Source organism: Periplaneta americana, chromosome 11 (assembly GCF_040183065.1).
Source record: "Periplaneta americana isolate PAMFEO1 chromosome 11, P.americana_PAMFEO1_priV1, whole genome shotgun sequence".
Taxonomy (NCBI): Eukaryota; Metazoa; Arthropoda; class Insecta; order Blattodea; family Blattidae; genus Periplaneta; species Periplaneta americana.
The window spans coordinates 169,188,482-169,214,628 of NC_091127.1; the positions used below are offsets into that span (position 1 = coordinate 169,188,482).

A 26,147-nucleotide genomic window follows, 5' to 3' on the forward strand; every position below is an offset into this window, starting at 1 on the left:
TTCAAATCTGCTTTACAGGGAGCTTCACCTGAAAGACTAGATTTGCATAATATATACGTTACTGTGTACGTTAACAGAAAACCACAATTCCAAGTCACACAGAGATTCTGTGCACTCGTTGTGGGTCTCTGGCATTTCGTCAGCCCACGCGAGTTGTGTGGATATAAAGGGAAAAGTTGAGACGGTGTTGGGTGGAGTTCCCGGGTAGCTCAGTGGTAGAGCGCTGGTACGTTCAACCAGAGGTCCCGGGATCGATACCCGGCCCCGGAACAATTTTTCCCTTGAAATTATTCAAATCTGCTTTACAGGGAGCTTCACCTGAAAGACTGGATTTGCATAAAAAAAAGGTTATTAATAATATTTTTCAAACCAGTTTTATCAAAGTATGAAAAAAAAAAAAAAACATTCTGCAGTTACATAACATCGTTATGGTCTCTCTGACATCTCTAATGTTTTTCCTGCATGTAATAAACACTTATTTGTGAAAAGTAGACTACTCTCAGACATGTAGAGTTGTTTATTTTAATAAAATTAATTTTTTATTTGTCCTATATAAAATATATTAAAATTTAATAATGTTTTGTGACCTAATTTTTCTATTTTCAAAGAAATGAGCATTATTTTAGTCTACTTTTTGCAAAAATGCATGTCAAATCAGTGTAAAAAAAATTCAGAATTCTATCTCTAATGGTTGTGAAGTTAAGAAATAATATGTGTGAAAATTGTCAAATTTTGGAAAATTTAATTTAAAGTAAAAAGTGAATTCTTAAAAATATTATTAGTAACCTTCTTTATACTTTTATCAGATAAAATAAGTCTGGTACCTTGTAATTTTTGTCCAATTGTGAGGTCATTTTCTTGTAAAATTTTGGAAATTTGGAGCCAGCATTTTGTGATAATATTTGTAGTCGTTCATGTACATATACCCTTAAAATAACCCCTTCAACTTATGGTGCATATAAATCTGCCCTCTTGTAATGACACACACAACAGTCTTAGATGTTTACACTATTAGGCTAAACAAGCAATCTCAAACAATGACTGCAGGACTGCAAAATAGTTCTTAAAATATTGTTAAATCCTGACATGAATGCAAGATATAACACAAGTGAGTTATTAAATGGAAATACCTGTTTTGCTACAGCTGAAAACAGCAGGATATTAAAGGTTTCCTCCTTCAAAAGTGGTGAAGGGGTGACATTCACTATCATTGAAATTGATCCATTTTCGGTCAATGATTTCCGGAACAGTTTCGTCAATTTTGAATCCCTAAATGGAACCAATTTCTTTCTTTTGCACATCTGGTTGTCTCTATAAAAAGAAACAAAATTGTGTTATAAAATTACAAAACTACAAAATGGTTTATTTAAGGCAATCAACTCACCCTCCAGATGTCTCCACCCCAGACTAGTATCCAGGAAGGTCTTCACTGACCATATCTGAATGTATACACACCGACTAAGTGGGTGCTTCAGAGCTCAACCACCCAATGGATATATTTAATGGGTGCTGAGCACCCACTTGATTTTGTGCTGAAATTAATTTCTATTTCAATTTTTTTTTTGGGATATGATGGGGTAAAACAAAATATTTTCATGGGTCATTAATGTGGGTTTTACATCATCATCATCATCATCATCATCATCATCATCATCATCATCATCATCATCATCATATTCCAGGCACGAAATTAGGCCATTGTTGGCCTGTTTCAGTACCAGCTATACAGGATCCAATAGACGTTTCTGTGGACGTCCAGGTCATCGTCGTCCTTGAGGGTGGTATTTCAGCATTTCTTGGGGTGTCCGGCCAGCTTCCATACGAGAAATCTGTTTCTGTATTCTGTAATTTTTTCTTCTAATGGTTGCATGTTGAGTTCCTGCAGTATATCCTCGTTCCTCTTGTGGTCCAGAAGTGTGTATCCTGCAGTTCGTCGCAGATATTTCATTTTAGCTACTCTTAATCTGCTGAAATCTCTGTTTCAGAACCCAAATTTCGCTTCCATAGAGGAGAGTTGGTATTGCAAGAGTTTTATATAGCTTTATTTTGGAATGTTTCTGTACTGAACTTTGGGTATTACATCAAAGAATATAATTATACAATTTACACAATGCAGCAGGATTGTAACCCATTTTCCCCTCTGTGCAAGACAGGGTCAGATTATCCTTTGCTTATTCGTGCCACAACAACTTTCTTCTTTTGTGTGTTAGAGTAAAGTGTGTATATACCCCTAACACTCCTAAATGAAGCCTGCTTACAATAGAGCTTTGTATCCTATATTCTTGTAATAGATTTAATAATAATAATAATAATAATAATAATAACAATAATAATAATAATGTTCCAATGTCTGACTAATACGAGTGATAAGGAATACCCACACATTGTGTCCTGGACTGACCTTAAACCCAAGTTGCGAGATTGCGATTAGTGTGTTGAGTTTTCCCAATTTCTATATACAAAAGTGTGCCAGAACTTCACACATCACTGCAACAAGTGAACTCTATATATAGAATGTAATGGAGAGTATTTTGATCAACTGTTCCGAAATTTAAGTAAGATTCTCTTGGCGTTTATTTTCAATTTTCAATACTTTCTTCTTCTATCCTAAGTTAGAAAATGTATCCCCATTCTGATCTCAGAAGTCACTTCATTAATTTGATACAGACAATTTTATCTTACCTAATAGTTGTGAGACATCTTCCAAGAACAAGAAGAGATGTGTTAATATTCTGAGATTCTTTCAATCTCTCGCCAACATTGTGAGTGTTTCTCAGCCGTTCTACACCGGCAAGATCACAGAATGAAAACCTGAGAAAAGATAGCACAAATTTAATAGTTTAATGGCGAAATACATCAACATCGGTCAAAAACGCAGTAATCATAGATTACGAAACGACGGTTAAACAGTAACTGTGGTTAAAATATAATTTCTGTGCACCATTCATAATCACCGATTACTAAAACATGGCTAGCTGAACCTCATTTAACCAGAGTGAAGTCTATGATGGTATATTGTTTCTACAAAATTACTAAAGGAAAACATCCATACCGCTGCAAAGATAATAGTCAACGTCTAAAAACGACTGTGCTCACTACGTTCTACATCGAAATGAACGTGTCCTACATTTTTGCATTGCATTTGTTTGCCTTTGGGCGCTGTTATATTTGCGAGTTGCATTTCTTTGTTTTTCGGTACTGTTAGGTTAAAATCGTACAAAATGGAAAATAGAATGCAAAAATGAATATATCCCAATATGAGGTTGAAGTATCGATAGACTTAATTACTAGATTTAAATATATTAGGCCTATATAAAAAGATGGAATATCCATAAAGGAAAAGGATGCAGTAGATCAGTAGGAATGTGTGTACGATCTTGGACCTCATTTACACCAGGAAATTGTGCATTATCCTAAAATCAATCCATAACTTCTCTTTGTTCAGCTAGTGACATAGGCTAGAGAAAGAGATATTCGAGTATTCCCTCTTAAAATACAGAAAATAACAGTTACATACAATCGTAATATAAGCAGCCAATCCATAGGAGAAATACGACTGTTCTTGTGTTATTTCAAGTGATCCATTTGTAGATTTTGATAAACAAAATCTCTCCTGAAATTTTCTGTCACCCATTTCCTCGATAGAATTTTCTCTTTCCACTAAAGAACCTTCACGCTCACGCTCTATCCAAGTAATTCAAGTATTGTACAATAATAATCGTCTTCGAAATAATCACCTGTGGCTCTGGCCGCCATTTTCCTTTACTTGCTCTACTAATCGTTGGTTATCTCCTTTAACCGCTCGAATATGACCGGTTAGAGATTACCGTGGTTAACCTCTTATTTAAATCGTAACCGAGGTTGATCCACCGTAAAAATGCTTAATCAGGGGTTAGGTGACAATTTTAACTGATGGTTACACTAACTAACGTTGATGCACGTGGGCATAAGTTAATAAAAGCTTGTTAGGCTACACATTTCGCATGATCTTAGTTTACATCCAGATCAAACTATGTAAGGAACTTCGTGTTTTGCAAGATGTTATGAAAAGTAACTGTAATGTTATACAACAATTTCCTTGTTGCAAAATATTTGTTGTCTTCTGTAACCAAGTTACGCTTGTCAGTGAGAAAAAAACAACATATAATTTAAGCACACATACAGTACTTCTTTTTTGCAGGGTTGAGAAGTTAAGAGTAAAAAATTAACTTCTACACTATGCATAAAAATGCATAATTTATGTTATAAATATAATAAATTTAAAACTTGCTGTAATACATTAAATAAAAAAGTGTTAAATTGTTACTCGAATTTCCAGGCTACCACTCACTGTGGCAATTCATTCAAACTTTTCATTCATATTATTAATGCGCAAACTTACTTAGACCTATTTACAGAGAAATGACTTAAGGTTCATTGCCGCTCTCACATAAGCTCGCCATTGATCCCTATCCTGAGCAAGATTAATCCAGTCTCTACCATCATATCTCACCATCCTCAAGTCTATTTTAATATTATCCTTCCATCTAGACCTTGGTCTCTCCAAAGGTCTTCTCTCCTCAGGTCTTACAACTAACACTCTATATGCATTTCTGTATTCGCTCATACATGCTACATGCCCTGCCCAACTCAAACATCAGGATTTAATGTTCCTAACTATGTTAGGTGAAGAAATTTGTGTCGAAATTTCAAATAGGTTTGCCGTATTAGCAAGTTCCGACGAAGTTGAGGAAGAGTTAGATGTTAATAGCGTGTGGGAAAATATCCGAGATAATATCAAAATTGCAGCTGAGCAGAGCATAGGTTAAGAAACTAAGAAAAAGAAACCGTGGTTTGATGAAGATTGTTGCATGGTAGTATAAAAAAGGATACAAGCAAAATTGAAATTCTTACACGATCCAGTTGAGGCAAATAGAGATAATTATTTCAATAAAAGATGGGAAGCAAATCGTACACTTAGGAATAAAAAAAGAGATTACTTGAAGGAAAAACTGAATGAGGTAGAAACAATAGTAAAAATAAAAACATTAGGGCTGTATTCATAGACATTTTTAGCACGGGCTTTCGGTGGATTATCAGCGTTTTTCGTATTCATAAACCAGTGTTAGCGATAGGATATGATTTGAATTCTGTACAAGTAACCAGTGGATAGCCGGGGCTAGCTTAGTACGCTCGAAGCGCATGCTGCGAAATGTCTATGAATATGGCCCTTAGAGATTTATATAAAGGTATAAAGGAATTCAAGAATGGATATCAGGGTAAACGTGATTAAGGATGAGAATGGTGACTTGCTTGCAGATGCTCATTCAATCCTGAACAGATGGAAAAACTATTTTGGACAACTCCTAAATATACATAGGCCAAATAGAAATGATCGGGACGAAATTGAAATACAAACCGCTGAGCCATTTATACCCGAACCCACACTTTCAGAAGTCGAAATTGCGATAGAAACTCTGAAAAAGTAAAACTCTCCAGGTATCGAACAAATTCCAGCAGAATTAATACAAGGGGTGGAAGCACATTATCTAGCAAAATTTATAAACTTGTACTTGCTATTTGGGAAAAGGAAATTGTACCAGAACAATGGAAGGAGTCCATAATCGTACCTATCTTTAAGAAGGGGGACAAGACTAACTGTAGTAACTTTCGAGGAATATCACTTGTGTTGACATCGTACAAAATTTTGTCCAATACTCTTTTGAGAAGAACTCCATATGTAGATGAAATTATTGGGGATCATCAGTGTGGTTTTAGGCGTAATAGATCAACTATTGATCAGATATTTTGTATTCGACAGATAATGGAGAAAAAATGGGAGTATAAGGGTGCAGTACATCAGTTATTCATAGATTTAAAAAAGGCATATGACTCGGTTAAGAGAGAAGTTTTATATGATATTCTTATTGAATTTGGTATTCCCAAGAAAAAAGTTCAATTAATTAAAATGTGTGTCAGTGAAACATACAGCAGAGTTCGTATAGGTCAGTTTCTGTCAGATGCGTTTTCAATTCACTGTGGGCTAAAGCAAGGAAACGCACTATCACCTTTACTTTTTAATTTTGCTCTAGAGTATGCCAGTAGGAAAGTTCAGGATAACAGACAGGGTTTGGAATTGAACGGGATACATCAGCTTCTTGTCTATGCAGATGACGTGAATATGTTAGGAGAATGTCCACAAACAATTAGGGAAAATAGGGGAATTTTACTTGAAGCAAGTAAAGAGATAGGTTTGGAAGTAAATCCCGAAAAGACAAAGTATATGATTATGTCTCATGACGAGAATATTGTACGAAATGGAAATATACAAATTGGAAATTTATCCTTTGAAGAGGTGGATAAATTCAAATACCTGGGAGCAACAGTAAAAAATATAAATGATACTCGGGAGGAAATTAAACACAGAATAAATATGGAAATGCCTGTTATTATTCGGTTGAGAAGCTTTTATCATCTAGTCTGCTGTCAAAAAATCTTAAAGTTAGAATTTATAAAACAGTTATATTACCGGTTCTGCGTGGTTGTGAAACTTGGACTCTCATTTTGAGAGAGGAACATAGGTTAAGGGTGTTTGAGAATAAGGTGCTTAGGAAAATATTTGGGGCTAAGAGGGATGAAGTTACAGGAGAATGGAGAAAGTTAAAACAGAACTGCACGCATTTGTATTCTTCTCCTGACATAATTGGGAACATTAAATGCAGACGTTTGAGATGGGCAGGCCATGTAGCATGTATGGGCAAATCCAGAAATGATATAGAATGGTAGTTGGGAGGCTGGAGGGAAAAAGACCTTTGGGAAGGCCAAGAGGTAGATGGGAAGATATTAAAATGGATTTGAGGGAGGAGGGATATGATGGATATGGATTAATCTTGCTCAGGATAGGGACCAACGGCGGGCTTATGTGAGGGCGGCAATGAACCTCCAGGTTCCTTAAAAGCCAGTAAGTAAGTAAAGCATTTAGAATTATAGTTGTAATGAAGCATGCTGTTGTATATACAAATTAAAAAAACACACAAGCATATGTAATGAAACCGTGTATTGAATTCAACATTTTGTTATTATAAAAATGTACTTACATGCTCAATTGAAAATATGATGGTGGGTCTGTTTTCATATGCCGGAGAAGCCTTATAGTAAAAATGCAATGTGATCTGCTAGACACGCTGTTCAAGCCAGTGGGTGCGAATTTCAAGTTGTGTTTCCCAAATAGCATCACTTGGTAAGCTTCATCACCCGAATTAACACAAATATGTCGTAAACCTGTAATAAAACATTTTACTATGTATTAAACTTTACAAAGCACTTACATATAAGATTCAAGTGAAATTATTGGGAGGGAAAAGTTGTATAACTTACAGTTGCTCATATTAATATTTATTTTGCTGATAAATATAATGGAATTCAAAACTAAATCCTCCAAAAGAACAAACCATGATACTAATACAGAGAATTATTTCAGGAAAGCACCAAGTGTTACAGCTCCTTAATATACATCTGATACCATTACTATCAAAATAGTCACTGGGCTGCAAAAGAAATGCCAATACGAAATTACATCGTTTTCCAAGGACTTTTGCAAACATGGCGAGGTGGAAAGCTATTTACCTGAGATTAGTTTTCTAAAACATGTAAATATGTCTTTTGTAACATGTCGTTATTTAATATGAATTGATTTTAAATTATTCATATACTTTTATTTTACAACAGTAATCAGAATGCTACACGAAAATACTAAAACTGCAGTTTATATGGTATTCCACAGCCTTCTTTATTATCCATGAATGCTGTCATTGTGTGTGTGTGTGTGTAATGCTCTGGATTTAACAATGAAGTCATCAACCTTCTTGCTTCCCAATATTTTGATGGAATGTCCACAAATGTCCTAAGGCCCAACTGTATAAAACTCTCTGACTAAAGATCAACTTTGATCGAAGATCGAAAAGTAAACCGAGTTCAGACACTTCTTCTACTGTATAAAACTTTTCTGCGATCAAATTACCTTGGTTCAAATGCAATCTAAGTTCACGTGAAAAGGATTTGGCAACATCGCATAAACAGGTGAAATACGTGATGCGCGCACCATGTTATACAGGTTTGTTCAGTGTTGCCAATCTAGCGACTTTAACTCTTTTTCAACAACAATTTCTTTTAACTTTTATATTGCTTAAATAGGGATTTAGTGACCTTTTAGCACCCCATAGTGACAAAATTTAATCTTTCTTTGTTGATAATGAGAAATCTAGTGACTTTACAACTACTTTTTCGCGACTTTCCGTATTACACTCTGTTGGAGACACTGGTTTTTTTTTTTTGCAATGTAAATAATGGCAGACAATAAGAAGAAGGTTGACTGTTCTCCAAGTTGTTATCATGTTATGGTGTTTTATACTGCTAAACATAATAAAGCTTTATAAAACGACAATTTTCGTTTAGTAATACAGTTAATTGAACATTTATGAATGTACCTATCATATCCATTAATAATTAATGGTTGTTATAAACATAATATAATTATAGGTTATGTTATTTGATACTGCTGAACACGATAGAGTCTTATAAAATATAAGAATGTTTGTGTATTAAGGCAAGAAATTGAAAGAAATATATATAAATGTACCTAACATATCTATTAATATTAATAATAATGGATATTTTATTTGCACAATCTGTCATTCGTATATTTCAAACAGAAAAGAAATAACTGAACTTGGATCATCTAACTTAATCGGAGAAATTTCTTCAGTCAAAGTTGACTTTAGTTTGAGACAAATTAATCTCAGATTAGACTTTATACAACACAAAATTCCAAGTTCAGCTGAAACAAGGATCAATTTAACCTCTGATCTAAGATTAAATGGTTTATACAATCGGGCCTAAGAGTTTCACAATTAGCCAGGTGCTCCATCTCCATGTCCTCTTCTCTGGTGCACAGTAAGCATTTAGGTGAATTCAGTACTCCAATACGATGGAGAAGGTGAAACCTGGGGGGGAACCGGTAACCCCTAGAGGGCGCATCCCCAGGTGGCGGATCGGGGAATGCCTCTCAGAAATGAGTGGTAGGAGAGAAATGAAATATCTCCCGCGGACCAACAGGTAATTATCTATGCTAGCCTGCCATGGCATAGAGATGCGTCCCACAGGAGGCAGAGGTGGGAACGGTCGGTGGACTCAAGTAAGCCCTCCCGGCTAGGTCCGAAGGACCCGCTGACCAAAGACAGGTGTGGTCCTCCTTTCATATAGGGGGGTGAGAAAGGACAGTACAACCGCCAACTCTTAAAAACATGGTGTCCTTCAAGAAAATGGTTCAAATCAGCTCATTAAAATGTTGCATCCCAAAGTAAATGTTGCTGTCATTGTTACAATCAATATATATGGCCAGTTACATTTCATATAGTATTAACAACAAAAGTATCAATTTTATTATAAATATAAAATATTATAAATACAGGTACACCGCTGAAAATTGAATGCACTGCTTTCTCCATTTCTATTCTTTCCTGAGCGAAGTCCTCGTAACACAATATTTCAAATCAATAGCGCCATTGACTCGGCATTTTTTTTTTTCGCAGCTCAGTGTACAAGATTTGTTTTATAAGAAATTTAACTAAGACTCCGTTATGTACAGTCAGCAAAAGAATGATTGGTAGCATGGTATTTACCTGTGGGGCACATTTGTGCTTCCATGAAGCTTAAACACTATTCACAACATATTTAAAATAATTATTTAAACTCAATTCTTCCATCTTTGGGTTTTCGTATCATTCTTAAGAATTAAGAGGTTAGGTACAGCTTACAGCAGTACAATTTTTGGAAATAGTCAACATTTTTTTCCCTCCATTTATGTATCTTGTACAATAATGAAAATTGGTGTGTCTAAAACACTATCTTTCTGCTATATAGAAAAAATATTTTTACGATTTAAAAAAATTATTTATATACTTTTTTTCAAAATTCAAAATTTTGGCATTCACAGTGCAGTGATGAAGCGTTTCCCTCATAACTAAAAAAACTTAACTTTTTCATGTTCTCTCTCTTTTATTTTATTGCTAAAAAAAAAGCTGCAAAAGGGTATCTGTCGGATACAGGGGGGAGAGCCATTAATCCTTCCCATTGAAGGCTTTAAGGAACCAACCTGGACAAATACCCAATGTCCCATCCCTACCTTCCCGTGGTGCAGCTGTTAGTAAGCATAATTTTACAAGCTGAACTAAAGGGAGGGGCTACTCATCAATTAGCACTGGTCAGCTTGATGAGTTAATGACTGAATTTGGTATAATTTTCCTCTATCCAATACCTAATTCCCTCTTTACCCTTTCCTAGCCAGTCCTCTGACTGAACTCTTACTTTCTTCGACCCTAACAGCATTAGAGCATTCGAGGCCTAGGGGTTCATTTCCCTTTCCTTCCTTCTCTTTCTACTTTTCTGTTCCTAGTGCTGACCTGCTATGGCACTAAAATCGTCCTCCAGTGGCTTAAGGAGGGAAAGCTGGTGATCAACAAGATCTCCCAGCTAGGTCCAATGGACCCGTCGACCAACAGCAGGTGTATCCTCCAGACATTCTGGGGGTTGTGTGTGAATGAAGTAGCCACCAAAACGTTAAAATATGGTGTTCACTTAAATCGGCTACAACTTGCCATTTTTCATTCCAATATGAAATGAGTACCATTAAGGTAAAATTATCCGGAGGTAAAATAGTCCCCAAATCGGATCTCTGGGCGGGGACTACTTTAATGGTACAGAATCAACTAAACATCTTACAATGGAATGCTGGCGGTATAACAACCTCAAAATCTGTGCTTAGTGGCTGGTCATGATAATATCTTTGAAAAATATTGGAATGCAAGAGGTCAAATGACTTTATTGTCAAACGCCTGGCATTAGAAAACAACAACATTTTATTGCTGAAACTCATGTTTACAATATCATGCTCTTTCAACTACATTCCTTAATAAATAATATTTTTTTTTTTATTTTGTGTAATAAAAAATACTGATATTTGACAATTTTTTAAATGAATTTATTTGTTATCAGACAATCTATCAAAGGTAGATAAGTGATCTTGCAATATATTGTAGATATGACATGTGTAAATACACACAAAAAATTTAATCACAGAATGTTGGATAGTTTTTGAGTTATGTGGGAAACGCATCATCACTCCACAGCAAACTGAATTTTGAAGGGGGGAAAAAAAGTAAATAACTTTTTTACATCATAAAAAGATATATCTTTTTGTAGCACAAGGACAGTGTTTTACACATACTAATTTTCATTATTGTACAAGATACAGTAATGGAAAAAAAAAAAAAATTTAAACATTTCCAAAATTTTACTGCTGTAAGCTGTACCTAACCCCTTAAGTGATTGAATTACTTTACTTTAGAATGCTGTCAGCAAATTTTAATTCATTAAAACGAAAAAATTAAACATTACAAATCGCATGTAATTAAAATTCTAAGGTTCGTTGGAACCTATATAGCTGCTATGTTCTCACATCTGCACAGTGGCTCCTGGATAGAGAAAGATTTATGCTTTCCGAGACAACATTTGAATCCCAGTGTGGGAATATATTTTTTAATGTTCGATGTAAGTATCTTACCTGTCCTTGTAGATGGAATTATCGTGAATTTCTTTACAGATTTTATATATATACAGTGAAACTTGTTGAAATCGGAACCTGAATAATCCAGAATCCTGTCTATTTCGAAACAATTTATTGGTCCCGGCGAAATTTGTATGTATTATGTGTAATTTTTTCTGAATAAAATGGAAACTGTCCAACGCAAAAACGGAAACTGACTGCTACTGTTCAAAACGGAAACAATACCTTGGACACACTATATTTTGTAACTATATTTTGAAACAGCATGTAATTTCAAGGAATATACTAAATATGTAGGTCACTAAGATAAAAACAAGTTTTCTTTGCAAAATTCTAGAGGGTATATGAGGGTGTGTTGGCTTGTCAGTCATAAATTTTATTACCCTGTTGACTAGGCAGCCGAGTCCCTTCAAAGATTTTCAATGCTTCACACCTGTATGCTGTCGTAGCTAAACAAGCGCAAGTGTAGTGATTTCCAGGTAAAAAAAAAAGTTGCATAAAATGTGGCATTAACATTAAGTGATGAAGTAAAAGTTATGGAGATGAAGGAAACTTAGAAACAAAGTCTATGTGAAATAATGTTGAAGTACAGTTGTGGAAAACTCAGGTGTGACACTTTAAAAAATAAAGATCATAATGAGTGAGTGGCGTGCGGCCAATATTGGTGACACAAAAGGAACAGAAAGCAACTGTTTATGTGAAAATAAATGAACTGTTGTGAGAGTGAGTTCTTCATGACCTTTCAAAGAACAAGCCAATTTCTGGATCTATTCTGCAAAGCAAGCTATTGAACTGGGAAAGAAATTAAATAAACCAGAATTCAAGGCTTCTAATAGATGGCTCTTAGTCCACTTAATTAATAATGTGCAGTGATATGCAGTACAGTATTACAGTCTTACTAATAAACCGTGTATAGTTTTTATACGAGTCTTACGCAGAGTTGAGACAGAAAATGTTACTAATAAACCATGCACAAGCAATGGATGTATAAACAGGCTTTAACTATACAATGGAAATTGCTTTGCAGTACTTATATACACGGAACCCCTTGTTTAAGTGTTGTATATAGAGAAAAAATGGCCGCCTCTGTAACAGCTGTTCATATCGACTGTCATTTTATGATGATGGTTGCCTTGTAACCACAGAAAAACAATCCAAAGAGTACAGAATAATTAGAATAATATTGCTGTAGCTTGTACTCTTTGACCAAAATATAGTGTGGTAATCGATTAGAGCCAGTTGTACTATCGATACTTAACACGCCACACTAGAGCGCTCTACAGGATGCAATAGAGAACCTCAGATATTCTATTACTTTTCGTAACGAAGTAATGACGAAACTATGACGTAGCTGTGTAACAGTTATACTGTTATACACGACGTATGTAGTGATTATTAGTAAGGAATTTACACACGACTTATAAACGAGCTACTCATTGTATAAGTATAAGACAGTTAAACGTCTGTATATAGAGTTTTTATTAGTAAGACAGAGTATTGTTTTAGATATTAAATAGAATAAGATTAGTAAACTTTAGTAATGTTTAATGACTGAGTGAGTTACGATAATATTTATACAGAAAATGAGATTTTAATCAAGATGATTCACCAACGTAATAAGCGACAGAAAGTTGATTTAATGTGATGAGTGTTGAGTGGAATATTTTGTACTTCTTGCAGTTTGCAGCATGCCATTTTGTTTTTCATGTATATGAATGACAAAATATTCAATTTTAATGTCACACCTGAATAATACGGAAATCTGTCCACAACGGAAAAAAAATTAGGACCATGTCACTTCCTTCTTGAACAGGTTGCGCACGCACACAAAACACACAGTGAGCCATAGGCTTAACATCCCTAGCTGACGGACGAATCACTGTAAACAGTGACATATGCGTTCTCTTCATATGCACTGTGGAGAAATTTGGGATTTAACCCAGGCATATTGGTGCACAATCTAGTGATTAGAAGTTGTGCACCGCCATCTCTCCTAGTCCAGAGATAGAAATTTTACATGAAAAGGAATGGGAACAATGTGTTGTACTGGAGAGAGATTCTACAATACAAATAATTAATTCCTGGACCAATAGTGACTGTGATGAAATCCTATGACACCAAATGTACTAGAGGACCGGCCTATTAATTCTAACCAGAAGACAACAGACAATGATTAAAAGGAACACAATACCATAATACATTAAGACAGAATTTATTTATGATTTTAGGATATTACTTGCCTTTAATATAGACTTCACTATTTTCGTCCTGGCCCAGTAACAGTTTTTGTTTGTTTTCACCTCTTGAAAATTCTAATAAATCAAATATATTTTCATTATATATCTCGGCGAAAGACACCCAAACTGAAAACACATCACTGGTATTTCCTTCTATGTCTACCATCTCGGAAGTACTCAAGTTTGTTTGCATGGTACGAAACGAATTTGATACAAAATCTGAAAGTAGAAAAAAGCAAAAGATTAATTTAAATAATTTCATTACATGTATTATACAGAGTGGAAGCGATATAACCTTGTGCACTGAACGGCATGCCAGTAAGCCTCACTTAAAATCAGGGACAAGACGACCTTGACTACCTCGACTACCTTACCATATCTAAAGAGAGTCAAGAACAGCTGATCAGTGTTGCCACATCTAGTCTTGTTAGCTAGGCAACGAATTTGCAGTACTTTTCATTTAATTTACACGATAACCAAAAACCATCCAATCTATTGACATACGACAAAGGAAAAAAATATTCTTTATTACATTCTCTATTGGTATTGGCAGAAATAAAGATCCTATGCATAGTAATTATCCATAACGCCAACAAACTTTTTGGACAAAACATTTTTTAATTTCAAAAACTAGAAACTTCCCACTGATATGGCATTAGACTTTTTCGTTATACTCAATATGATGAATTTGCTCTGCAAAGCTGCAGGATTATTTCACTTCCACCCTGTATATTCATAATTTTAGAATTTCTCTTTGTTTCTAGATGTAAAAAAACACATAAAGCAAGGTTACTGCTAGGTTTGTCACTGCCTAGAGTCTCTCAGGACTGGTCTATGCTATATTAATGAGTAAGGTACAGATGTTCATGACGTATTATGTAGGCGTATATTGTATTCCTGGCCTTCAGACATAGTATTGAATTAAAGAAGAATTTAACGTTTCTGATTACATTTACACATATTTTATACTGCATATAAATGCACATTTAGGTAATTTCCATAATTTTGGTCATATTTTTGCAATTCAAGGTCATACTTCGAATATATTTGTGGACATTATCTTATATTGAGATGCATTAAAATGCTATTACTATTTATTTATTCTGTTGTAGTTAAGGCCATTAGGCTTTTTCTACACCACCAGAAATAGAAAACTTAATAATAATAATAAAAAAATGAAACTATAAACATAAAGTAAAACTACATGAAAATATATACAAGCTACAGTTACAAAAACTATATATATATATATATATATATATATATATATATATATATATATATATATATAGAAGATTCCTGAGACTTTCATTGCAATAAGTGAAAGTCTCAGGAATCTTCTATGCCACATCAATAAATTTAAAAATGCTGTTACATTGTCAGACTCCAAAGCAGCTATTCTATCAATAGTCTCTAAACACACACCTTCATCTCAAACAGCAGAAATAACTAAAATGCTCTCCCAATTAATATCACTCAATAAAAGAATTGTATTCCAATGGATACCATCCCATTGTGGAATCCTTGGAAACGAGAATGCGGATGCTTTAGCAAAGAAGGGCAGCACTGCTACTTACAGACCTGTTACTAAATCTACGTATTACTCTGTGAAGAGATTTATTAAATCTACATACTTAGACTTTAACAAACGAAATTTGTTAACACAATCTCAAGGGGAAAAAATGGAACTCTCTGCATCATAATCCACAGTTAATTCCCGATTTACCACAAAAATCGTCTGTAGCTGCATTTAGATTGGCAACAGGCCATGATTGTTTGGCCAAACACCTGCATAGAATTGGAATATATCAGTCCCTAACTGCCCATTGTGCAACTCAAACCAAGAAATGGATTCGGAACACCTCAAAATCTGTGCTTCAGTGGCTGGCCATGATAATATCTTTGAAAAATATTGGAGTGCAAGAGGTCAAATGACTTTATTGTCAAAAAAAGCACGCGCGCACACGCACACACGCACACACACACACACAGTGAAACTTCCCAATAGCGGACACCGCCGGGGAAAAATTAAATGACTGTTATTGAGAAGTGTCCTCTATTTAGAAAATCTTTAGTATGTATACAGTACATTAAAATTTCTCATACATATTCAACACTATATTTTACAGTACAGTAGACAGTGAGATTATTTACAGTATTCATCCAGAGAGAAATCGTATCAGTAAATGTTTTTTAAATGAAATAAACATCAGTCACTGTACCACTTCACCTTACACAAAGAAATCTAGAATTGCGTTCTCAGAGTATGATTTTAAAATAACATCCTTGTTTTTCAAAATTTCACTAACCTGAGTTTTTCCCACATTAAACTTTGTGGCCAGCTCACGAACACTTAATTTCTCCTTCTCACTATGATTTACAATATCCACTTTCTCTTTTAGTGACAAACGTTTACGTTTTTGTGACATTATTAATGTGACTGTACTTCCAAACACTCAACTTTACAAACTAAGAAAGTACGGACTACTCACATACAGTATCACAACTAACAACTGTGCTGCTTACCTTCAATAAAGTACAAGAACGTTCAAATGCACGATGATTGTTGCAAAGAATTCCATTAGAATTCTGTTTAATTTACAACAGTCTTTTTCTTTTTTTTTTTCTTTCACACTGTCCGTTATTTGGAAGTTTTAATTGTTGTTGGGAGATACATTTCAGTGTCCGCTCCATTATGGAGAATGTCTGCTATTTGGAAGAATTTTATCATAAGGGCCAATGTTATTCTGCAGGGGAATTTTAAAATATCCGCTATTGGGAAGTGTCCATTAAGGGAAGTTTCAGTGTGTGTATATACAGGGTGTTTAAAAAATACGGGGCATAATTTCAGGTATGTATTTCCCACATGTAGACAATCAAAATAGTTCATTACAACATGTGTCCGGAAATGCTTCATTTCCGAGTTATGGCCTTCACAACATTGAAATTCACCGGAACGTTTTTCTTTCCGCAGGTCGTTGTCATTACAGAAGATGTTCAAAATGTCCACCTCCTGCTTGAATACAGACCTCACATCGATGTCTCATTGACCTGCGAACACGATCCCAAACTCCAGGAGTATTGCGTATGTCCTCAGAACATGCCACAATTCGATTCCGAAGGGATTCCAAATCAGGCACCGGAGACGAATAAACCAATGATTTTAAATGGCCCCACAAGTAGAAATCGAAAGGGTTCAGATCAGGTGAGCGTGGAGGCCAAGCAATTGGGCCACCTCTACCTATCCATCGATCAGGAAACCTTCGATCCAAGTACCGGCGAGCCGTACGACTGAAGTGTGCAGGAACGCCATCATGCAAGAAGTGAATGTGTTGACGATTGATCAGTGGAGTGTCTTCTAAAACATGAGGTATGGTTCCGGTGAATTTCAATGTTGTGAAGGCCACACACACGCGCACACGCACGCACACACACACACACACACACACACACCCACGCACACATATTTTCTAAGAATTACTGGTCTAGAGAAAGAGTTACTGATATTTTGGTGCAACACTCAATGGAATGTGGCCCCTCAGGACATTTTGCTCAACTTTAGGAAACAATGAAGTACAGTGAAGTCTATTGTCACTTGTCCAGTTACCAGTCCAAGTGAGGCTCTGGTGCAGATAGCTGTCTGTCCAATTGTCTACATATTTCAATAGAAAGAATTTTAAGTTTTTAGTGTTACATTTACAGTCGACAAGTGAATATCAATATGCAGAAAACTAGGTGTGAAAGTGTAAAATTGAGAGGTTACCGTATGTTAAAGAGTTTGAAGAGAAATATTTTAGTACCAATGGGAAAAATCCTCAAACAGGACAAACACAATATAGGCTAGTTCCATTACTGTTCAAAGAAAATTAGACAGTCAAATTTATGTAAAACAAATATAGTACTTACCAGTGTTGCTACTAATAGTGCTATAACTGTTTTCAGATTGTTTTTCCAAACTTATATCAGAATTCGAGAAGAGAGTAGACTTGCTTGAATGAATGGAATCATATCCCTGCAAAAGGTAATTTTATTTCAATGAAGTCTTGAATGTTGTGATCACTCTATGTCTAAAGCACAGTTTAGGCTACATTATAATTAGACAGGATTTGCATGAAAATGTATGTTTCTATTTAAACATCATAAGACCAGCCTCATGGTCTAGTGGTCAGAGCTTCTGGCTATAGTCCATGAGGTCCCGGGTTCGATTCCCGGTTACAGCACAGGAATTCTTCCTTAAAGGGGATTATTCCTGTGTTCGTCCATGGTCTGGAATTTAGATTAAGTTTAAATTTAAGACCTCTCCTGGCACCACATTATCATAATCATCCTATCACATCATCGGGGTAATGTAACTCCGCCTTCCAGGCGCCCCAACCTCAGAAGTGGGTTACAACTAAGCCACGGCCAGGAGAGAAGACCAGAAATGTCGAAAAGACAACCTGGTGGCATTGGATTAAAAAAAAAATTTTAACATCATAAATAAGACATACTCATAGGGGAGACTGTTGTACCTTTGAACATTTTTTGTTTTTTTAATTTTTGCTGCTACCTAGAGGACTCAAACTGAAGTAGATTGTAGAGAAAGCCGCTAAGTAGCTCTGGTCGTAGTTTCAGTTTGATTTATTGCAAAGTTTGAGTTCCATATACAAAAGAAGTTTTTTTAGTACCAAAAGTAAACATTTCGTTCATTGATGTATGTTTTCTAACACAAAACCAGATTGTATTTGTTACTATCTTTCAAGTACGGTGTGTTCCCTATCATCTGGCGAGTAATAACATTTTAATTTCCATGATTTATTTGACTCTCTTAGTTTTCAGAGCCATATTTGTTTAAACGTGCACCCTCTTGTACCATGGCACATGTTCCAAATTACACGATACTATCGGTTTTTGTTTTTCTTTTATTTTAAGATCATGTCACGAAATAAGTCTGGAGTTAAGAGATCCCCAGTCGATCTGGATGCCTTGAAGAAAGCTGTTGGAAGCAGTTATTGCTTCTCCAGGAAATAAAATCTCAATCAGAGAAGCCTGCTCTGGTTTATGATTGCAAATACATTTTAAATATGATTGTCAGTTTTTACAGCTATATTCCCACCTATATTCCATGTGTTCCAACTTACAAGAAGGTATGTCCCAAGGTACATGATCCTGTTGTACCTTTGAACACATTACACACATTACATATCCCTTCATTTTATTTTTTCCATCCTTAATAGATCTGTAAAACAGGAAACTACATACAGGAAGTTGTAAAGGAATCTTCAATAATTATTTCAAGCATTTTTTCATTTAAAAAATTTCATTTCCCAAAATTAAAAGAAATAAAGTATGAAAAGTGTTTAAAGGTACAACAGTCTCCCCTATATCTTTGCACTTTGAATGAAGAATAACAGAATAAGACCTATTTCGTTTCGCTTATTGTGCATATTTTAACAGAACTGGTAGGAGAATGAAGAAACCACTGTTATTATTCAGTCAAGTTCTTATAAAAAGTAGTCATAATAAAGCTTCATGGACGGCACCTTTCCAAAAGTTATAATAATGAAGAAATATACACCATTTGATGTTTTTTCTAGCAAATCTGAGAGCATAAAAGTCGAAAATTACATGGTTCATGAAATATACAGAATTATCGATTTGGTTTACCAACATACTAGTGCAGGGGTCCTCGACAAGGACTGCAATTGCCAGAGTTAGTACCATAGCAGCGCAATTTAAGTACAAAAACACATTTATCTTATAAAAGATGCTGAAAATATTGACTTGTCTCACGCAAGTGGAATGTCGTGTAAATAGAGCAAGTATTGGAAGACAGTGATAAGGTTAAGATGTAATAAACTTATGTTTCATGCAGATGATACAGACATGATCTATTGAACTACTTTTTTTATACAGATATACTAATTTGTTGAACTATTTGTTTATGCAGACATGTTAGTCTGTGGGGCTATTTTTGAGCTATTTTTTTTTTTAGAGATTTTCGTGGCGAACTTTTGAGAACAAAATGTTTATATAGCCAGTGCTGACATACTGTGGAGAAATTGTAATTACTTCACCTTTCATAAACGAAATAGAATATGTTCAAAACCAAGCTCTCAGACTCATTACTGGTGGAATCAAAACAACTCCAATAGATTCTATGAGATTCCTCACTAATATTAACAGCATCAAAATGACAACTGAAGAAAAAGCACTGATTCAATATGAAAAACTTATCAGTTACCAGGAAACAATTGGGATTCATACAGTCCTCTCTATAGATTGAAAACTCAAAAAAGTTTCATATCCATTGTTCAAGAATTAAAACAGAAAATCAATATCCCGAATTTAAAACGAAACTTACAAATTAAACCAAACCCTTTAACTCTATTAAAATAATATAGAGTATAATCTAAATTTAACAGAAGAAATATTGAAATCAGAAGTAAACACTGAAATAATGAAACAATTGTCTTTAGAGACAATTAATATTAGGTACCCTCCACAAAACTGGCTTCATTTATACACCGACGGATTCTTGATCTCCAGAGAACAAGGTGCCGATGCAGGTGTTACGTGCTGTCTCTTCTCACTTTATAGATCTCTTGGATATGGAACAACAAGTTTTGATGGAGAAATCATTGCAATAAGTGAAAGTCTCAGGAATCTTCTATGCCACATCAATAAATTTAAGAATGCAGTTATATTGTCAGACTCCAAAGCAGCTATTCTATCAATAGTCTCTAAACACACACCTTCATCTCAAACAGCAGAAATAACTAAAATGCTCTCTCAATTAATATCACTCAATAAAAGAATTTTATTCCAATGGATACCATCCCACTCTGGAACCCTTGGAAACGAGAATGTGGATGCTTTAGCAAAGAAGGGCAGCACTGCTACTTACAGACCTGTCACTAAATTTACATATTACTCTGTGAAGAGATTTATTAAATCTACATACTTAGACTTCAACAAACAAAATTTGATAACACAATCTCAAGGGAAAAAATGGAACTCTCTGCATCAAAATCCACAGTTAATTCCCGATTTACCACGCAAATCGTCTGTAGCTGCATTTAGATTGGCAACAGGCCATGATTGTTTGGCCAAACACTTGCATAGAATTGGAATATATCAGTCCCCTAACCGCCCATTGTGCAACTCAAACCAAGAAATGGATTCGGAACACTCAAAATCTGTGCTTCAGTGGGTGGCCATGATAATATCTTTAAAAAATATTGGAGTGCAAGGGGTCAAATGACTTTATTGTCAAACGCCTGGCATTAGAAAACAACAACATATTATTGTATTGACCCATGTATTGTTTAGATAGCAAAATATTAACAAAATAACATACACAACGAAATAGATCACATCTTGATAGATAAATGAAGACAATAGTATAATAGACATTCGAACCATCAGGGGAGCAGACTAATTCTGACCATTATTTGGTAATTGGAGAATTAAGAGAGACTATCAGTAGCCAAGCGAGTAGAGCAACAAGTTAATATAAGGAGATTCAATATTCCGAAATTAAAGGACAAAGAAATTAAGCAACATTATCAGGCCGAAATTTCGAATAGGTTTGCCAATTTAGTAAGTTGCAAAGAAGTTGAGGAAGAGTTAGATGGTAATAGTGTGTGAGAAATTAGAGATATCAAAATTGCAGCTGAGCAGAGCATAGGTTATTATGAAATTAAGAAAAAGAAACCGTGGTTTGATGATTGTTCCATGGCAGTAGAAAGAAGGAAACAGACAAAATTATGCACACTTAAATGCCATCGACCTGGACCAGGATCAAACCCACAACCTCGAGCACAGGTCAGCACTATACCGACTACACTACCCAGGCCAACCCTAAAAAGTGTATTTACACAAAAATCAGATAAAGACTAGACTACTTTCCAGTTTCACTTACACTGCATTTATCCTTAGTCCATGACAATATTTTCTCCTTGTAAGCCAATTCTTCATGGATAGATTTTTCATCCAGTTGTACAATACGAGAGACCATGTCTGGTTTATACTTGCATGACGAGCTCTCTCTCCCTTGAATACTGTTGAAAAGAACGGTTATTGCACGTGGAATGATGCCAGGGTCAACATGCGTTCCTATGAACATAAGAGATACTTACTGTCAATATTATTGTAACCAAAGATAAAGATATGGTTTATTTAACGACGCTCGCAACTGCAGAGGTTATATCAGTGTCGCTGGTGTGCTGGAATTTTCTTCCGCAGGAGTTTTTACATACCAGTAAATCTACTGACATGGGCCTGTCGCATTTACTTACTTACTTACAAATGGCTTTTAAGGAACCCGAAGGCTCATTGCCGCCCTCACATAAGCCCGCCATCGGTCCCTATCCTGTGCAAGATTAATCCAGTCTCTATCATCATACCCCACCTCCCTCAAATCCATTTTAATATTATCCTCCCATCTACGTCTCGGCCCCCCTAAAGGTCTTTTTCCCTCCAGTCTCCCAACTAACACTGTATATGCATTTCTGGATTCGCCCATATGTGTTACATGCCCTGCCCATCTCAAACGTCTGGATTTTAAGTTCCTAATTATGTCAGGTGAAGAATACAATGCGTGCAGTTCTGTGTTGTGTAACTTTCTCCATTCTCCTGTAACTTCATCCCGCTTAGCCCCAAATATTTTCCTAAGCACCTTATTCTCAAACACCCTTAACCTATGTTCCTCTCTCAGAGTGAGAGTCCAAGTTTCACAACCATACAGAAGAACCGGTAATGTAACTGTTTTATAAATTTTAACTTTCAGATTTTTGGACAGCAGGCTGGATGATAAGAGCTTCTCAACCGAATAATAACACGCATTTCCCCTGTCGCATTTAAGCACACTTAAACTATGCTACCTAGGGCAACTATTGTAATCAATAAATATACAGGACTGCATAATGCAACACTGATATTACCTTGAACTGTATAGGTCTTTCCTGCACTGCTGCTTCCATAAGTAAACAGCAGACAATTCTGTCCACCTATGAACTTTTGTACCAACTTGTGAACGCTCTCCTCGTACACTTCTGCTTGGCTTGCATCAGGTTTGAATATTTTTGTGAACCGGAATCTGAAAATGAATAGCACATATCTTGTGGTTATTTTGTAACTAGTGACTATCTGCCTGACACAGAAATGTTATAATATGACTGCAAGAAAAAAATTCCAGATAAAATACTGAAGAGAAAATTAATTGCTATATCATAGTAGCTGTATAGCTATATTGTACACAATAAATATATATATATATATATATATATATATATATATATATATATATATATATATATATCGGATTTTAATGAGTGACCCCTCATTTTCATGCCTGGCATCCAAAGTTTTTCGGAAAAATAGTAGTTTTCAGTGAAATGTCAATTTTTCTACATAATTTTCCTATTTTCCAAAATCCATCTGTTGTCAGTTTTGAGAACTAATTTTATTCAATCACGGCCGACTTGATTGAATTTCAGAACAAAACACACACTACAATAAACAATAGGCTATTACACGAAGGCCATGACCTGCAGGATTGCCGACATATTTAGAGCTCAATTCAATTTCTTATTAAAAACTGATTCTGCGGTGTATAATTTTCTGAGTACAGCTGTGTATTGGATATTCAAATCTACGAAACTTGAGGTGGTTTGATGACATTATTACCATCAGAAATTAAATATTATTATAGTTAATGTAATGATGCATCTATTTTTCATTAATTGTACATAATATTGATGCTATATTGATGACATGAAAGTGAAACGTTTTGAGGTTATGTAAGTATATGTAGAGAATATCTTAATTTAGATCTTCATTTCTATAATTTACTGAGTGGCTGCTATATATAACTACAAAACTTAAGTAAGATAATAATATTGTTATTAAAAATCAAATATTTTTATACTTGTTAACCCAGTGGGGTTGGGTCTTTTTCATATACTTAATGGCGGTGTAGTGTAGATATTGATATGTGTCATTGTCTTCAGTATTGGCTCGAGAGAGCGCAAAAATTACAGTTCCTAAGGAAAGATAAAAAGGTATTACTTACTGATAAAATAAGAGGCCTGGAAAATTTTGTAGTCTCCAGATCATTTCAGCAAGATCTCTTAGTGGGATAAAATGATTTTACGATCTACATTTCAAGTTCTACATGCAGCAGCTATACCAAAATGCTATTGTTCGAAAGCTTAGCAAACCTGACATTTTTTTAACTTTTGCCTACAATCCACAATGACCTGAAATAGCTACTGCTATCGTCCTGACATTGATACTTGCGTTTTCGTGTTGAAACTCAAAAACTGAAGTTGGATAGGTTCAAGAAAAAGTATTTGGCCTAAAAAAATTCATTCAGAGGGAGTATCTTTCATTATTATGGAAGCAAATAACTATCAAAAAGACGAGTATTCTTCATTGAAAATAAATCTGAAAAATGTTTATTTGAACATCTAACGAACTTAGTTTGCAGCAGCATTTGCTGCACAAGCCACTAGTAAAAGCTATAAATGGAAGTTATGGTGTACAGGACAAGGATTTGTAATTAATTGTTATTGAAAGATTATGCAAGGTAGGAGAAATAAAATCTATAAATGTCCTCGTAAGCCAGTTAACAGATTTCACCTCATACATCTAAGACAATTGTCTTATATACTCACTCGTGTATCAGAGGGTCCTTTGAGCTTCTCATCAATAAAGTAGTAGAATCTTTCACTTTAAAAGTTTCCTCCTGCAATGTAGTATGAGTCAATACATCATTAAACACCAATCAGAACATCTTTTAAGTATCACTTAACAATTGGTATAGCATGCAGATAATTCTAACTTTGCAGACTTGCAATTCTCGTTGAAGTGATGTATGCTTATCTTTTTTCGTACATTTTCGAAAACATTACGGTAATAGTATTCATATAATACAGATTACGGTAATAATAACCAAAACCAAGCTCTCAGACTCATTACTGGTGGAATCAAAACAACTCCAATAGATTCTATGAGATTCCTCACTAATATTAACAGCATCAAAATGACAACTGAAGAAAAAGCACTGATTCTATATGAAAAATTTATCAGATTACCAGGAAACAATTGGCATTCATACAGTCCTCTCTGTAGATTGAAAACTCAAAAAAGTTTCATATCCATTGTTCAAGAATTAAAACAGAAAATCAATATCCCGAATTTAAAAGAAAACTTTCAGATTAAACCAAACCCTTTAACTCTATTAAACATAGAATATAATCTAAATTTAACAGAAGAAATACTGAAATCAGAAGTAAACACTGAAGTACTAAAACAATTGTCTTTAGAGACAATAATTAATATTAGGTACCCTCCACAAAACTGGCTTCATTTATATACCGACGGATTCTTGATCTCCAGAAAACAAGGTGCCGGTGCAGGTGTTACGTGCTGTCTCTTCTCACTTTATAGATCTCTTGGATATGGAACAACAAGTTTTGATGGAGAAATCATTGCAATAAGTGAAGTCTCAGGAATCTTCTATGCCACATCAATAAATTTAAGAATGCAGTTATATTGTCAGACTCCAAAGCAGCTATTCTATCAATAGTCTCTAAACACACACCTTCTTCTCAAACAGCAGAAATAACTAAAATGCTCTCTCAATTATTATCACTCAATAAAAGAATTGTATTCCAATGGATACCATCCCATTGCGGAATCCTGGGAAACGAGAATGCCGATGCTTTAGCAAAGAAGGGCAGCACTGCTACTTACAGACCTGTTACTAAATCTATGTATTACTCTGTGAAAAGATTTATTAAATCTACATACTTAGACTTCAACAAACAAAATTTGGTAACACAATCTCAAGGGAAAAAATGGGACTCTCTGCATCATAATCCACAGTTAATTCCCGATTTACCACGAATGGCAGCCGGCAATTCCTTATTTGAAGTAGTTACTTTGTTTAATAGCTAGCACTTTCGAGGCACAATTTAATTAGTTAAATTTTTAAGGTTTAAAGCATGTATTCAAAATATTTTGGGACCTGAATGAAGACAAAAGGCTTTCCCTGGTTTTTACATATAGGAACACAACAAAAATTTGACATTTTGAGTTGTTTTTAAGAGTATTTAAGTACTAATACACTACGTAAATCCTCAATGTTTATATACCGGAAAACAAATGCACACGCAAAGCGCATCCCTCAAAGTACACGTGCGCTATCTGTTGGTGTTAGTTCAGGATGTCCCTATTTTTTTCTGGATTTAATATAGAATGAAACAAACCAATTATTCTCTCTATACTAGAATTAAATGTTTGTACTTCTGACAGTAAATATT

The 26,147-nt window shown here is 34.9% G+C and overlaps 1 protein-coding gene across 1 annotated transcript in view; it reads right to left on the reverse strand.

Annotated features, from left to right (window-relative positions):
- Positions 1–26,147, reverse strand: part of LOC138709583 (kinesin-like protein KIF20A) — a 90,522-nt gene that overhangs the window by 57,621 nt on the left and 6,754 nt on the right. Inside the window, exons 3-10 of the mRNA XM_069840465.1 lie at positions 24,498–24,568; positions 22,764–22,918; positions 21,743–21,936; positions 17,746–17,851; positions 13,843–14,058; positions 7,077–7,260; positions 2,683–2,811; positions 1,131–1,311 (exon numbers count right to left, since the gene is read on the reverse strand). Of these exons, the coding sequence (XP_069696566.1) occupies positions 1,131–1,311; positions 2,683–2,811; positions 7,077–7,260; positions 13,843–14,058; positions 17,746–17,851; positions 21,743–21,936; positions 22,764–22,918; positions 24,498–24,568 (1,236 nt within the window). The remainder of the gene's footprint in view (positions 1–1,130; positions 1,312–2,682; positions 2,812–7,076; positions 7,261–13,842; positions 14,059–17,745; positions 17,852–21,742; positions 21,937–22,763; positions 22,919–24,497; positions 24,569–26,147) is intronic.